General features: G+C 42.8%; 1 protein-coding gene across 6 annotated transcripts in view; it reads right to left on the bottom strand.

Annotated features, from left to right (window-relative positions):
• The window catches only part of dgkb (diacylglycerol kinase, beta), a 1,110,826-nt gene that overhangs the window by 357,122 nt on the left and 737,305 nt on the right, over positions 1-16,399 (bottom strand). For all 6 annotated transcript variants that reach the window (XM_068051143.1, XM_068051127.1, XM_068051112.1 and 3 more), the window contains one exon: positions 13,461-13,525. In XM_068051143.1, coding sequence (XP_067907244.1) covers positions 13,461-13,525 — 65 coding nt within the window. The remainder of the gene's footprint in view (positions 1-13,460; positions 13,526-16,399) is intronic.

Genomic DNA, 16,399 nt, shown 5'->3' with positions numbered 1-16,399 from the left:
AAAAATTTAACTTGGTATATGATAGGAATTGTGGGATTTGATATACCTGGGACCAGCCAGATGGACGGTTCCAGTTTTTCATGTTCCTATACTCCTGACTTCAACCTCATAACAGAACCACTTACAAAACCAGTATGACATTTCCCATATCCCAGTGCCTCTCTGAATTAGATTGCCAATTAGTGTCAAATTACAGGCAGTTTAGGAACAGGATTGACACTGCCTAAGCACGTTTCACAGAGTTGGCATTCACCAGAGAGAGAAGAAATTTAGAGGAGATTTTTATTCCTTCACTCAGATCCAACTCAGATCTCTTAGTAAAAGTACAGTGAGCTAACTCAATGTACTATTAGACATTATAGCATTTTGTTCTTTAAATAGTTCCATTGATTTGAATCTGGATTAGCCCCAGTCCTTTCATCCTTTTTTCAGTGGAATCAAAACAACAGTTTTAGGTTCAATGCAAGAGTAGTAAAAGATAATGAAGAGTTAAAGATAAGGGTGCTGGAATGGAAAACAGCAAAGTTTAGCAATGCAAAAGAATATCTATCCCCAAAATAACTGGGCAGAAAAGTTAGCAAACAGGCTGACAAATCTGCAGTGGAAAATCCTGAAATATGAAATGCATAGGTTGCAATCAGTGGAAACTGAAGTAATTTAAAACTAAGCGATGAAAAGGAGTTACAACAGGACTTTAATAAATTTAAGACCATCCATTTACAGAGACACCATTGGCATGCATGCTGCGTTTGGTAATTGAATTTTTATAGCTCGCTGCCATTCTCTGAGCCGCCGCGATATTTCGCGTGATGGCTCAATAAGCCCTTACCAGTAATTTAAATGGTTAAAGTGAAATGGATGAAATATTTACATTTCTAGATCGAAGACCCTCTGCCACATCCCCAATGACCAAACATTTCATTTATTGCCTTTTCCCCATTAACAAAAATGTTGTTCCCATTCTGAACTTCCACCCCAAAGTTCATTACCTTTGCCCTTCAATCCCTTCCCGCCATTCCCTCAGTCAATAGCAGCAGTTTTCCCCACTCCCCCACTGCCCTGAAAATTTCACTCCCGCCCCACCCCCCTCCCCACCAGTATTACGCCTCGGATCTCCAAACTGAGGTCTGAAGGCACGAGACTTCTGGCAACTGACCGGAATATCGGCGTGGGACGGCGCGTGACAAGATAAGTAATTATTCCTTTGTTAGCATTTATTTACCAATGTAAATTACGTTTTTTTTGCCCGAGGCCTTGCCGCTGCCAATAAAATGGGGTGAGGCCTTCCCGGCCGTGAGGCCCATGGCGGGCTTCTCCCGGAAGGATTATCCGCCCACCACCACCCCCCCCCCACCCCCGCCATGACACACGACACAGGGGATCTGGTCAAATTCAGCCCATAATATTAGAACTGTGCTACCCTTCAAAAGTACTTCATTGGTTGTAAAGCACTTTAGGACTTCCTGAGGTTGTGAAAGGTTCTATCTAAATGCAAGTCCCCCTTTCTTTATAATATATATTGGAAAATTGCTAATCTATTTTTAAAAATAAATCCAATACTTGTACTTATTATTCTTGTAGGATTCAACTTCTCCTGATGAATCTTCTGCCAATGATTTCAGAAAGAAAAATATTATTTAGGATATTGGACATGGGCTGCCATTTAGTTAAGATGCTCAGCTGTTAAAGACCTTTCTCCCAGGGATTAAAATCCATTTGAATTTGCCTTACTGTGGATAAGATCTATAGTAGCTAATCTGCAAACCCACGCTACATTGCTCATTCCCAATTAATACAATAATGAAGGATGTAGCCTATCTTTACCCAGCTGGTCACTGCCAGAAGCATCAATTGCTCGCTGCTTTATAAACTGTGACATATAAAGGAACTATGTAAAATAACAGCACACTTGGCGTAAATCAGACATAATCACACAAGATTTTCACTGAAAAATAGTGAACTATTTCCAACCTTGGCATTCTGTTCAATCCAGATGTGAATTATGAATCCCATTATCACCAAGACCACTGTCTTAATATTGCCCACCAGCACTCCTGTCTCAGCCAACACTGAAATCGTTTTACATGTGTTTGTTACCTTCAGTTGAACAGTTCTGGTACTCTTTTTCCTTGCATCCTATCCTCCACACTCTGTTAACTGCAAATTGTTCAAAGCTGTGCTGTATACACCTTATCCCATTCTATGGGCAGGATTTTGCATTTTGCGTCAGGACCCTGACATTGGGGTAAATTGCAGGTCCCGATCTTGCACTGTGTTGGGAACAGTCAGCTAACAGTGATTTTGCCTTGATTGACCAATAAGTGGTGAATTAAGGATGGCGGGTAGGCTTTCAAAGCTGGTCCTGCCTCCAGGTAAATGACAAGGGGGCGGATTGGTGCCGGAAGAACAGTGTGCTGACTGGCAATGCGAAATTACTTGCCTGCTTGTCTCATTAGAGGGAAAAAATCCTGCCATCGTCAATGATCCACACCGGCTTCAAATCCCTCAATGTATTAAGTTTAAAATAGCTATTCCATTATTAAATCTTTCCATGGTCTGGTCCCATCCTAACTCTGCAATTTCCACCAGCCCAAATTCCACCCAAAACACTTTAATTCTGTAACTCCGTCTCCTGTGTCTTCCTCCCCAAATAGAAGCAGAGGTTTCAGCCAACTTGGTTCTATCCTCTGGTACTTTCTCTTTCACCCCTCTTCTTATCTATCTTTTTAAAACTTCTCTAAGGATGCTTTTGGTCACCCTCCTAATCTTTCCCTTCCTTGCTTGTGAAGTGCCTTGGACATTTCTTTATATTAACGGTGTTATATAATTGCAAGTTATTGTTGCTGTTTAAGCATCTGACTATATGAGTAAAACAAAAAGAAATTCTGCATTTATATAGTGCCTTTCACAACCACTGGACTTACCAAAGCACTTTACAGCCAATGAAGTACTTTTGAAGTCTCGTCACTGTTGTAATGTAGAAATGTGTTCTAGAGTTTCATATAAATCCAGATTTGTTGGAGCAATTTTTGCCAGTTGCATTTGCCAGTTCCAGTCAGTTCAAATCAATGAGGTTTACGTTAGACAGTTCCGCTAAGTATTATTCCATGATTTTTAACAGGCAATGTGACTCTAAATAGCAAGACAAAACTGAAATGACTATTAAAATCAAAGTTTGAGACTGAAATTCGATGACAGATTTTTAAAACAAAATTTCTGATCCAAAACTATCTGGGGTTGCCAAACAACACTTATTAATACAAAGAAATAATGCAGAATTAATTGTTGAAAAATGATTCATTTAAGGCAGAAGGCAAACAAAATGCATGTTAAATTAACTGCAATGAAAATTACTTTAAGAAACTGGGTTGACAGTTTAATAGCTAGTAACCGTTAAACAACAAAAAGATGCAACAATATTTAAGAAGCAAACCAACCAATGATCTCCAGGTAGGATAAGAAAGACAATCAGTTCAACAGCAGGACCTGGAAAGTGAGATCTTACAATTCCATTTTTATACCAATGCTGGCTGACTAATCCTGAAACTTGAAATTTGCTACATGGCTCACATTGCTACCAAATACGAGATAAATTCAGATTTTGCAAACAGCACTTTTCATACACCTCAGACCTGTGGCAATTTTACTTGAATGAAAAATAAAATGATAATGAATAAATACAGTCAACACCATATGCTGTGTTTTGCAGCAAGTCTAAATATGTTCCATAGATAAAATAGTGTGTTGATTGGCAAGGAGGAACAGTTTATAAGATAAGAAGGTTCAGAGCAATTTTCACTGACGAGAAAGGTCTTCCTACTTTACTAAGAACCTCAGATGCTTGTGAACTTGGGTCTTTTACACTTACAAGTGAAAAACCACAATCTACCATTATTGTGTGATACTTTGCACTGTTTTCATTTCTAATATGTCATTATAAAATTGGAAGTTCTCATTGAAATGCGGGAAGTTGAACAGTTTTTTTTCGCAACATTGTATTGTAACAGCAGTTATAACCTATTAATGGATATTGTCAGGTACTGCCTCTACAGAAGGGAGTAATCATGGTAAAACTACATTTTGTTAAAATTAAATAATACTCATAATTTCACAGCACTTTCAGTTATAAAACAGCTGCAACATGTATCTCTGTATATCATATTTATATAGCACCTAACAGCATGTTGAAAGCTCACAGCTCTTTTGCTTGTATGCAGTGAGAACAGGTTTCCTCAGTAAATGAGTACAAAAGAATGTCGGATTCCAAACAGTGACCTTTGGGACACATGGGGCTGGATTTTAAAGCCCCTTTGCCATCGGGAACGTTGGTGGGGGGCAATGAAGATCAGTGCGGTGGAGGCCCGCCACCGACCCCAATGGCGGCAGGCCCCGTGCTGATCTTGGACGCAGCAGCGGCGGTGAGGCCTCATGGCGGCTGCACCGCCACTCAGCAACGGGACCCCCATTTAAATATGTGAACTAATTTACATACCTGATTTAATGAGGGACCCATCACCTCCTTAATCGCCGCACCGGTCTTCATTCGGGCGGCTGACAATGCCACGCCTTCGAATTCCCATTCGGGGAAACATGGCGAGACACCTGTGAGTTCAGAGGAGGAGGTTTTTTTTCTCTGTGTGGGAGGGGGGAGCGGGGTTAAAACGCTGCGGAATGGTCAGGGGGCGATGGGAAGAGGTAAAGGGCAAAAGTGCCGAATTTTTGCAGGGGGGTGCGGGGAATAGGTTAAATTTTAAGTATCTGTATTCCAGCAGGGAAAAGGGCAGGAATGTTGTGATTTACCACTGGGGCAGGGGGGGGGGGGGGGTGGGAGAGTGCATGGTACATTTATTTTATTTAGTTTTAGGAAACTTAAACTTACCTGTCCCTTTAAATCTTAAATGTGCCTTGAGGGCTGTAAGCCCTTTAAAAATGGCATTGGCGCTTGCGCATTGGCACTGGACACCGCAGCCTGTGGTGGCTCACCCACCCCCTCCACGTGATCATGGGGGGCGGGTGCCGTGGCCATGCAAATAAGCCGCCAGGTTTGAAATCGCGGCGGCTCTGTGATGCAGTGCTCGTGCGAGCAGGTCCCATTTTTTTACGTCCGCTGCCTACTTCGGCGGTGGACTCTTAAAATGCAGCACATGCAGTCTGTGTATTCTGGCAATTGGACCCTCAAAATCCAGGAACTTAAGCCTAAACAATAGCGCTAAGAAAAGTCGGAAATAGCAGTTTTAATGTGCATAAATTCCAAATCATGAATGAGTGACAAATCATGATAAATGAATGAGAGCATGGATTTAAATTTCAGAGAAACAATTATACAGAATCATGAAATACAAAATTATGGGAGTGTCATACTGTGAATTTGGGTGCAAGATTTTCTGTCCATCAAGTTGAATGGATGGAAAGTTACAGATAGTGCGTAACTAAATTATTACTATGTGCTCCTGTTGAGTGAGGTTGGGAATAGTTTTGTAAAATTGGCCTTTGTATATCTCCTCTGAGGCTCTATGGTTTGCAACTATTTGACCCATGAGAACAACAATGTTAGTTAGCCTTGTCATACAGAAACACCACTCCTCAATGGACTACTATCAATAGGAGAAAGGGAAATAGAACAATAATTAAAAACAGAGGCCTGTAGGTTTGCAGAGCAGGAACCATAATGACTAAGAAAGCTGAAGCCTTGAACAGCAGGAAGGCTTGAACAGCAGGAAGGCTTGCTAGATTCACAGCTACATCCATGGATGTTTCACTGGATGAAGTAAAGACTAGAATCAGATTCCAGAAAACGAAGAACGCAAAAGGGATTACAAAAGTTGGAGAACCATGAAACCCCTCTTTGAGACCCCGACGCATTGGTGAGAAGTGATCAAGGTGAACATTAAGAGCTTCTTCATCCTCAAAGGTGTTCAGAAGGTGAGAGAAACAGAGGGAAATGTCCTGACTCCAGAAAAGCATGCCGAATCTGCTCCTGCTGCAGCTAATGGGGGTTGATGTCTGGGAGGATCTCCAAGAGGTGAAGAGCCAGCAGGCCTCACTCTTTGCCACAGAGGCCTCCAAGATTATCTTCCAGTCCAGAGTCCTGTCTGTAGAGCAGGATGAGACGTGCTGGTGCTTTTTCTTCCAAAAGGTACACCGAGGGAGCTCTGTGATTGGCAGCCTGAAATAAGAAGATGGCTTGGTAACATCATTGCAGCCTGACATATTAAGGATCAGCAAATCCTTTTATGCTGGGCTATACGATGTGAAGCCTACAGACAGTACGGCCTCCCAGTCTTTCCTGTCCTATACACGGAGATCTTAGAAGACAGTAAGCAAGGGAGTCTGAACAAACCGCTAACTCTGGACAAGCTGACAAAGGCCATCAGGTCCTTCGAGATGAACAAAACTCCCAGAAGCAATGGTTTACTGGCTGAGCTGTATTCAACTCTGCGGGGCTGGATCGGCCCAGACCTGCTGGAAGTGTACGAGAGTATGCTTCTGGCTGGCAGCATGTCAGAATCCATGAGGAAAGGCATCATCACCCTCATCTACAAGCGGAAGGGGGAGAGAGAGGAAATCAGAAATTGTCAGTCCATTTCACTGGCTAATGTGGACTAAATAATTCTGTCCAAGGTCATTTCTAATTGGGTCAAGTCTGCTCTGGAGTAGGTAATCCACCCCGATCAGACCTGTACTGTACCCCGCAGGAGGATCTCTGGTAGCCTCATGCTACTGAGGGATGTGATTACCTATGTACAGGACAAGAGGGTGGACACCTGCCTCATCAGCTTGGACCAGGAGAAGGTCTTTGACAGAATATCACACACCGACATGATGAACGCTGTGCCAAAAATGTGATTTGGGAAGGGAATCTGCAATTGGATCCAATTGCTCTACACAAACATCAGGGTGGCTGTGGGATAAAGAGACCGTTGCCCACCTCCTTCTGGTATGTGCCTTTGCAAAGAAGTGATGCGGTGATTTTTGTCAAGGTTCAACCTGCGCAGTTCCGTATTGCAGGGCTCTGTGCTGTACGGGCTGTTCCCAGGGACACACGCCAAGACAAACATCAACTGGTGCTGCAGCACCATCAACTCAGTGAAAGACACTCTTTGGTCTGCCTGGAACTTGCTGGGCTCCCAGTGCAGTCAAAGACTGAGTGTTACAGACTGACACATTCTAAGGTCCAGGACCACATGCTGAGGGACACACTAAATCTTGGGGCAGCTGCTGCCAAAGCTCAATGGGGAAAGACCACAGTTTAAGGGCATCCTGCCATAGTACACCGAAGGGCTAGAACCAGTGTAAAACCCCTCGGACTGTATGCACCAGAAAAATTTGACATCAAATGTATAATACAAACAGAACCTGTAATTCTAAGTGTAGAGCAGCACCTCAGATGCCACGTACTGTATTGAAAGAAATTGAAATGCATTGCCCATCATGTAATGTCAATTTGAACTGGTATCTACTGCACTTTTACAGACTTTATTAATAAAGCACATTTTTTGAAAAAAATGGATTGAATAGGAAGGCTGTTAGGGACTGAAGGTTCATAAACAGGGTGGTTTAGGCCAAATAGAGACTGCTGAAGCAGTGGCTGAATTTTCCCAGGCCTGTGGAGGTGGATTAGAAGGCAGGACCAGGAACAAAGTTGGATAATAGTGCATCGGGTCCGATATCCGATGCAATTCCGTCTCCGTGCAATCTTGTCGGAGATAGGGTCAATGCAACAGGAGCTACCCACCCAGCAACGATGGGTAGTCAAATAGGCCCATTAATGGGCCAATTGGGGAAAAGTTGGGATCTTCCCGACGACGAACAGGCTCCCCAATGAGGCCAGAGTACTGCAGGTAACAGGAGGTGGCCTCTTGGTGACAGGCCAGGGACAATCGATGCCTCCTCTCAATCACCCCAGCACCAACAATCTGGGATGCAAAGGCTAAAGCCACGGCTGCAGCCACAAGCTATCTTGTGGAGGCGAGTTTTAACATTTTACAATGCTGCAGAGAACGCCTCCATTTTGAAGTACCCTCACAGTCTCCTGCCTGCTTCAGCAGCGCCCACCTCTCCCAGTGGTGCTGCCAACTTGGCATCATTGCGGGCCCTCTTATTGAGCCTCCCGTTTCCCTGGTCCACACGGCATCCTTAATTGGATGAAGCTCCCAGAGGCGGCTTCTTAATTGGCCACCTGCAGGACGATTGCAACCGACTTCCCGCGACGATCACTTCTGGGCTCCTGACCCGGAATTGAGGCTGACGGGATTGCGACCCAATTGGGAAAATTTAGCCCAGTGAGTTTATCCTCTAGCATCCTGTTACGATCAGGTGAGGAGGGGTCGTAGGGCTCCCCTCTTGTTCCTCTCGTTGTTTGACCACAACAGGTTTATTTCTTTTTTAAAATGGATATACTTGCCAATTCAGTGAAAGTTTAACTATTTACGTGCTATTATCATAAAAAGAACCAATTGGGCAGGTTTTCTTGGGTTTAACAAAGAAAGATGTTTGCTTTATTGTACTTAAACTGATCTAAGTAAAATAATAAACTATGCTCCACCTTTCACACCCATACATACGAGAGGTTCATATACACACACACACACAAAAATAAGTTGTAGAATGGGGAAAGATAGATTGGTCGGCTTAGAGTGGAGGGAAATAAAAAGGGGTATACAGTCTGTGGAGTTTGGTGATTCGGCTGGCTTCAGGCTGAATTCAGTGGTCCTGAAGCTTCTGGTTTGTAGATGTGAACAGCTGATTAGGTGGTGCTCCTGGAGACAGCAATGCAGATGATTTCCTTCAAGGGGTCTCTTTCTGCAGCAGTGATAGGCCTAGGTGGCTATGGCCAGCATGCAAGATTTGAAGCTTGCAAAGTGGACTGGAGAGAGAGAGGGAGGATGGATCCCACTTGGGTCTTCTCTCATCGGTGTCTAGCTTCTTGTCGGGTTGCTGTAGAGAAAACACCCACTTAAACACACAGATCTGGACGGGCCTGTCACATGACTGTCACCCAGTGATTCAACATGATGGCTATCAGTGTGTATTCACTCTTGCAACTTAATCAGTCCATGTCTAGGAATTCTCTTCTCTCAAACAGGGTCCCATTGTTCAAGTGATTAGATTTCAGTGCTTCGTCTCCACCAGTTTAATGTCCCAAGTGATTGCTTTAATATCTTGCTAATGGGAGCATGACAGGTAGTTCACTCAAATTTCCCAGGTCATTATTCTTGAGGGGACTGGGCAAACAACTCATCTCCACCTCAATGCATTGGAATATAGAATATAATGATGCAAATTAGGGTGGCCAGCTTAGTTGCTAGTAAAGTCACTTTTTATCTGTTACTTTTTACCTTTTTAAAAAAAAATTCAGGTATCCAGCCGGTGGGTTAAAAAAAATCATCATTCGACATAGCACGTGTCCGTGACAATCCCAAGAATTATAATAGTGCAGGAAGAAGTCCTATAATCTCACAAGGAGCATAGAAACATTTAGCTATTTCCTCCCTCAAGCCTGTTCCACCATCAATGAGATCACGGTTGATCTGTGACCTAACTCCATGTACCCACCATTGCCACATATCCCTTAATACCTTTGGTGGCCAAGGTAAGCCAATGCACACTGTTACGACCGGCTGCGAAAGGTGTCGAGGGGTCTTTTACTGTCCTCACCCAGTCTTATTGTAACAGGGTTTAATTTTAAACACACTGTGTTTTGAGCTCCCACTTGGTGAATCCTTTTTCACCGCTTTCCAATTATAAGGCAAAGAAATAATAAGCACACCAGGTTTTCTTAGGTTTAAAGAAGAAAAGTGAAATTTATTAAAACTTAAACTCAAATTCGGTTAATGCTTACGGATACAAGCTGCACCCCACGCTAGTATGCATACACGATACACACATGCAAATAGGGACAGAAAAGAGCAGAAGAAAAATTAGGTAGAGAGGTTTGAGGCAATCAGAAGAGTTTCTTGTTTACTGTGCTTCGGCTTACTGTAGTCCCTTTGTAAGTAGTCTTGCTTTTTGTTGGGGTTCAGTATTCTTCTTAAACCTTGTTCATTGTAGCAGACTTTTCTCTCTTGGGGTTCATGTGTCTTCAATGGGTCTTCAGTTCAGTGAGAAAGAGAGGGGAGCAGACAGGAGAGAGATGTTTTCAGTCCAGGAGCAAAGAGCTTTCTGAGTTTCAAACACTCTGTTGCAACTTCAAATTCAAACAGCTAGTTAGCCATATGACTAAACTGGCCTGGCCAGGCCAGGTTCTTCTTTGTATTGGAGAAGCAGGGATTGGGTCCTTTGTTCCAACACTGTCTGCTAGTCTGCAAAAAAAGGACTTTCCGGCGAGGGGCCTGGCAATTCCTTGTGATAGGCCCTCTTTTCTTCCCAGCAGCAATTTTAAGTTTTAATGTTCATGTGGCAAAATAATGTGTGCCTTATTCTTGGCAGGTGGGGCCTGCATGACAACACCCTTTATGAATGATAGAGGCCTCACACATCTTTACCTCTCATATTCTTTCTGTTTCATCAGCTGGGTGACAGAGAAACTGAAATATGCTATGGCAAACCACCGGAAACAGTAAAACACCATGATAACTCACCACTTTCTGAACTCACATTGCTTGCTACAAGGAGTTCCATTATCTTTGAAGGACACCTGATTGAAAGGGATAGTGCCCCTGTAGGTCTCATCAGGGATGCATCCGCTCATATGGGGGGATAAGTATCCATAACTATTCATATTCCTTTAATTTTAAGTTTTCTCCATACAAAGGAAAATTGTGCACTTAACCGGCATCAGGCAAATGCAAATGGGGAAGAAACACCACTCCTGAAAATCCTGCTAAATAAACTTTGCAGATGATAGGTAAACACCGGGCCGAAGATCGCAGCGGGAATTCAGCCAGCGACGTATCATTAATTAATTCATTTTAATATTCAAATGGGGACCCGCCACCAAGCAGTGGGGTGGGGGGTGGCTGCCATGAGGCCTCAATGTTGCTGGTAATATCTGGCCAGGCCCTCCTTGTGTTGGGGTGTGTAGAGGCCCCCCTCTCCCAGAGGCATCTTCTGGCTCCCCAAATCCCCCAGAATAGTTTGGCTAGGGGTGTAACTAGTTCTGCAGCACAGGTCTTCAGTACTACAGCCGTTTCTTGATATCATGTGGAGTGAATCGGATTGGCTGAAGACTGGCATCTGCGATGCTGGGGACCTCAGGAGGAGACCAAGATGGATCATTCACTCAGCACTTCTGGCTGAAGATGGTTGTGAATGCTTCAGCCTTTTCTTTTGCACTGACATGCTGGGCTCTCCCATCATTGAGGATGGAGATATTTGTGCAGCGCTCCTCCTGTTAGTTATTTAATTGTCCACCACCATTCATGACTAAATGTGGCAGGACTGCAAAGTTTTGATCAGATCCGTTGGTTCTGGAATTGCATAGCTGTCCATTGCATGGTGCTTTCACTGTTTGGCATGTTAGTAAGGAGGACTTTGCAGGGTCGACATGGCTGGGATTGCTGTTGTCAGTGCCGAGGATGATGCCTAGTGTTCTGTTCAGTTTTATTCATTTTCAACTTTTTTTTTTAGTGGTTTTGTACAACTGAATGGCTTGATAGGACATTTCAGAGGGCAGTTAAGAGTCAACCACATTGCGATGGGTCTGGAGTCACATGTAGGCCAGACCAGGTAAAGACAGCAGATTTCCCTCCCTAAAGGGCATCTGTGAACCTGATGGGTTTTTACAACAATTGATGGCACCATTACTGAGATGAGCTTTCAATTTCAGATTTTAATTAAATTCAATTTAAATTCTACCAGCTGCTGTGTTGGGATTTGAACCCATGTCCTAGAGTATTAGCCTGGAACTCTATTCCTAGCCCAGTGACATTACAACCATACCACCATCTCTACCTGCTGCAATGTGGGTGCTTAGACAAGCTCTTCTGTTTGTATATCATAGATATATGAGGAAGAGGTTGGCCAGAGCAATTACTGCTACTTTATTTTGTGCTGTCCACTTTTAGTAATTGAAAATAATGGGCTACAATTGTGTTAACCTTGTTAATTGATGGCTGTCCTGTACCTCATCTTCTCCTTACTGCAGGCTGTGGGGCTAAAGCTGCCAGAAGTAGCAAACCTATCTTCACTGGGGTATTGTGTAGGACGCAGCAAGGTCCAATATTTCTAGAGACTTTTGGAAGGATGTTTTGCAGGGCTTCACCAAATTTATCCGGCACCAAAAGGACTTTAGAATTTCTATAGTTTGCCCGATGACAATTTTTAGAATCCCCTCTGTACAAGTTGAGGTTATATGGAGGGATGTCAGGCTGATCAGTGATGTTCTTACCTACCCACGGTACCTTAACACCTGCATCTACAGGTAGAGGTGTATATATCCCACTTTGTGCATGTGGAGACTACGTTCTACATGGAAGTCATGGCAGCAGACCTGATGACACAACTATGTTATGTGGGAGTCAACTAATTTTAGTGCTGGATGGTTCTTCAGATGTACATACAGCACTGCATGCTTTCACTGAATGTTAGAAAGCATTCCAGGGAGATCAGCAACCAGCATACTGTGATTGGTCGCACCTGTCAAGATGCCACCAAACTTATCAATGTGTTCTGACATCTTCTCTGGGGAACTGCCTTCATAGGCTATTGGTTTGCAAAAGGCAGCTGCAAAGCTGTGCCATCTGCTGCAGTAACACCTGAAGCTATCATGCAGCATAGGAGCGCAATTGCCGGCAGAATCTGGTTCATGCCTGCACATTGAGGTTTCCTTCTACTTCATTTTTGCTTGGTTATTCTTAACCCTTTCACCCTTCCACATTGGCAAATGCTATCAATGTGCTGCAGTGGCTTTTGAATGCCTGTAAAGTCTGCAAGGCTTTTTTGGATTCATATTCTGCTGGTTCAATTTAAATGTTCACATCCCTTTAAATTTCATCAGAATCACAATTTTCCAATCTCACTCTAGGCTGCTCTTTGTGCATGCCTGATCATGCATCTGAAACTATGAATAGTTATGATATGATCTGACCATGGAAACCTGCACACTCCACTTCGAGTGAACTGTTTACTTGGTTCTAGCCATTGTTAAAGAAACTGCAAATGTAGCGGAAAGTCCAGGTGCCAATGTTTGAGGCATAAATGTACAAATTACAAGGGTATTACCTTAAAACAATGCAGCAGAATAAAATACCTTATACTGTGATAGTTTCTCTTGTACAGGTTTGCAATATGTTTTCCACCTTTAAAGATATTAAACTGTCATTCTGAGCTGACAGAGAAGATTCTGATGTTACCAAAAGTTCTGTGTACAGTTGCACATAATAAATAATACATTCATTTTTTTTTTAAACAAACAGGTCTACAAGGTAAATATGTACATACATGATTATCAAATGGCTCATTTCAATATTAATTCTTTATTAGTGGGACAGTGTTGCATTACAGGTTGTGAGATTTCTTACCTACTGTTGAACTTTTCAGGATGTTTTTCTCGCATGATATGGAATCTGTGGGCTATTGATGCATCCTAAAAGAAAAGCAAGGAAGAAAAGCAATCATTTTTAACTACAAAGGGTGATAGAAAATTTAATCTTGTACAATTTCCACAATGGAAAAGAGAACTGACCGAATGTAAAGTGGGCTCTGATTCGCCATTGCCCGTTTTGTGCTACTATCCAGGATAAATTTCATCTCTATGTGTAAGTCACTGAATGGCTCAACAAACTAACCTGTGTAATGTCAACCAGTGTTCTAATTTTGCATTTTAGGGTTCTAAAAGAGGTAGCTGCAGAGATGGTGGATGCATTTGTTTATGATTTTCTACAATTCCCTAGATTCTAGGTCAGTCCCAGGAGATTGGAAGTTGGCAAATGTAACACCGCTATTCATGAAAGGAGGGAGAGAGAAAACAGGGAATCACAGTCATCAGGAAAATGCTGGAATCTGTTGTTAAGGAAGTCTTAACAATACATTTAAAATATAAGATTATGATCAGACAGAGTCAACATGGCTTGACAAAAGGGAAATCATGTTTGACAAATGTATTAGAGTTTTTGAGTATGCAACTAATAGGGAAGCAAGTAGATGTAGTATACTTGGATTTCCAAAAGGCATTCGATAAGGCGTCACACAAAAAGGTTAGTACACATAATACGGACTCATGGAATTGGGAGTAAAATATTAGCATGGATGGTTAAGGGACAGGAAGAAGAGAGCAGGGATAAATGGGGGCATTTTCAAGTTGGCAGGCTGTAACTAGTGGAGTGCCACAAGGATCAGTGCTGGCATCTCAGCTATTTACAATCAATATTCATAACTTAGATGAACAGACTGACAGCACTGTATCCAAGTTGGCTGACAATACAAAACTAGGTGGGAATTTAAGCTGTGAGGAAGACACTAAGAGATGCAGAGAGTTTACGTGAGTGGGCAACAAGGTAGCAGATGGACTATAATGCGGGGAAGTGTGAAGTTATTTACTTTGGTAGTTAGAACAGAAAAGCAGAATATTTTTTAAAAGGTGTAAAACTTCAAAATGTTAATGTTCAGAGAGACTTGTACTCATACAAGGAACATGCAAAGTTAACCTGCAGGTACAACAAACAATTAGGAAGGCAAATGGTCATCTATTACAAGGTGATTGGACAACAAGAATAAGGAAGTCTTGCTACAATTATATAGTGCTTTGGTGTACTGGAGTACTGTGTGAAGTTTTGGTCTCCATATCTAAGGGAGATGTACTTGCCTTGGAGGAAATACAGCGAAGGTTGACTAGATTAGTTCCTGGGATGAGAGGGTTGTCCTGTGATGAGGGACTGAGTAAATTGGGCCTATAATTTCTGCAGTTTAGAAGAATGAGAGGTGATCTCACTGAAACATACAAGATTTTGAAGAGGCTCGAGAGGGTTGACACTGAGAGATTGTTTCCCCTGTCTGGAGAATCTAGAACATGGGGGACACAGTCTTAGGATAGGGGTTGATTATTTAGGATTGAGATAAGGAGAAATTTCTTCACTTACAGGGTTGTGCATGATTGCATTTGTATACCGCAGAGGGTTGTGGATGCTCTATTGTTGAGTATATTTAAAGCTGAGATAGACAGATTGTTGGTCTCAGGGTATCAAGGGATATGGGGAGCAGGCGGGAAAGTGGAGTTGAGGCAGAAGATCAGCCCTGATGACACTGAATGGTGGAGCAATCTTGAGGGGCTATATGGTCTACTCCTGCTCCTACTTCGTATGTTCTTATGTTTTGTTTAACACATAAATTGGTGATCGGTTAGCTCAGTTGGCTAGACGGTTAGAGTATGATGTAGAATGACATCAACAGCGTGGATTCAATCCCCGCAGTGGCTATGGTAGTTTATGGAGGCCTGTCTCCTCACCTTGCCCCACACTTGAGGAGTGGTCATCCTCACCAATTGTCTCTCTCAAATGGGGAGAGATTCCTTTGGGACTATGGCTAGAGCAAAAGCTAAATTATAAAGTTATGCAAGAATGGGTGTAAATCGCTGGATTAATGTCAAAATGTGGGTTTACCAGGAATAGGAAGGTCAACATTATCACATTGAGCTTGGAAGCTGAAATGTTTCCTTTTGTCAGTGCAAGTGTGAAAACACCATTGCAGGGAACTGAACTCTGCTTCCAGTTCTGAAATACAGCTCCTATTTTCAGTGCTACAGTATAACATGTTCTCAACTTGTCTTCAACCACAAACTCAGGTGGTTGAACTATTGCAATCATCACAGGTACAGGTGATAATAACAATGAACTACTTGGACTGATTTCCCTTTCCCACATCTGCTCAGCAGCACACCCCACGCCACCCCCCTCCAACCCCCACTGCTGCCCTTACCACCACCATCACCAACAACAGTATAAATTGGCAGTGCACTGTGGCTTATGACTGACGTGCAACTGAATCCAGATGAATTTCCAGGCCAAAGGTTATTTTCTTGCCAGTACTGGGAGAATTAAAATGTTCCGGGGAATGGGAAAGCACCTGAGATCATTGCAGGGAGGGAAAATATCCATTGCTGCAGGCCTGCAACAGGATTAATTCCAACTGGCTTTTCTGGGATTTTCTGGCAACTGTCAAGAACAATAGCCATTGACTTCCAGCACTGCTGCTCCTACTTGCTGATCTAATACAATTGTTACGACCTGGTGAGAAAGAGGTCTAGGGTTCCCTTTTAGCCTTCACCTGGTCTTACCGTAACAGGGTTCAATTTTAAACACACCGTGTTATTAGCTCCCCCTTGGTGAATCCTTGTTCACCACTTTCCCATTACAAAGGTAAAGAAACCAGCACAAACAGATTTTCTTAGGTTTAAAGAAAAGGTTGAAATTTATTAAACTTAACATCTAATTCGGTTGATGCCTCTGGATACACGACGCACCCA

The sequence above is a fragment of the Heterodontus francisci genome, chromosome 2 (assembly GCF_036365525.1).
Source record: "Heterodontus francisci isolate sHetFra1 chromosome 2, sHetFra1.hap1, whole genome shotgun sequence".
Taxonomy (NCBI): Eukaryota; Metazoa; Chordata; class Chondrichthyes; order Heterodontiformes; family Heterodontidae; genus Heterodontus; species Heterodontus francisci.
Note: the sequence above shows the minus strand (reverse complement) of the source record. Positions and strands in the feature narration are given on the sequence as shown.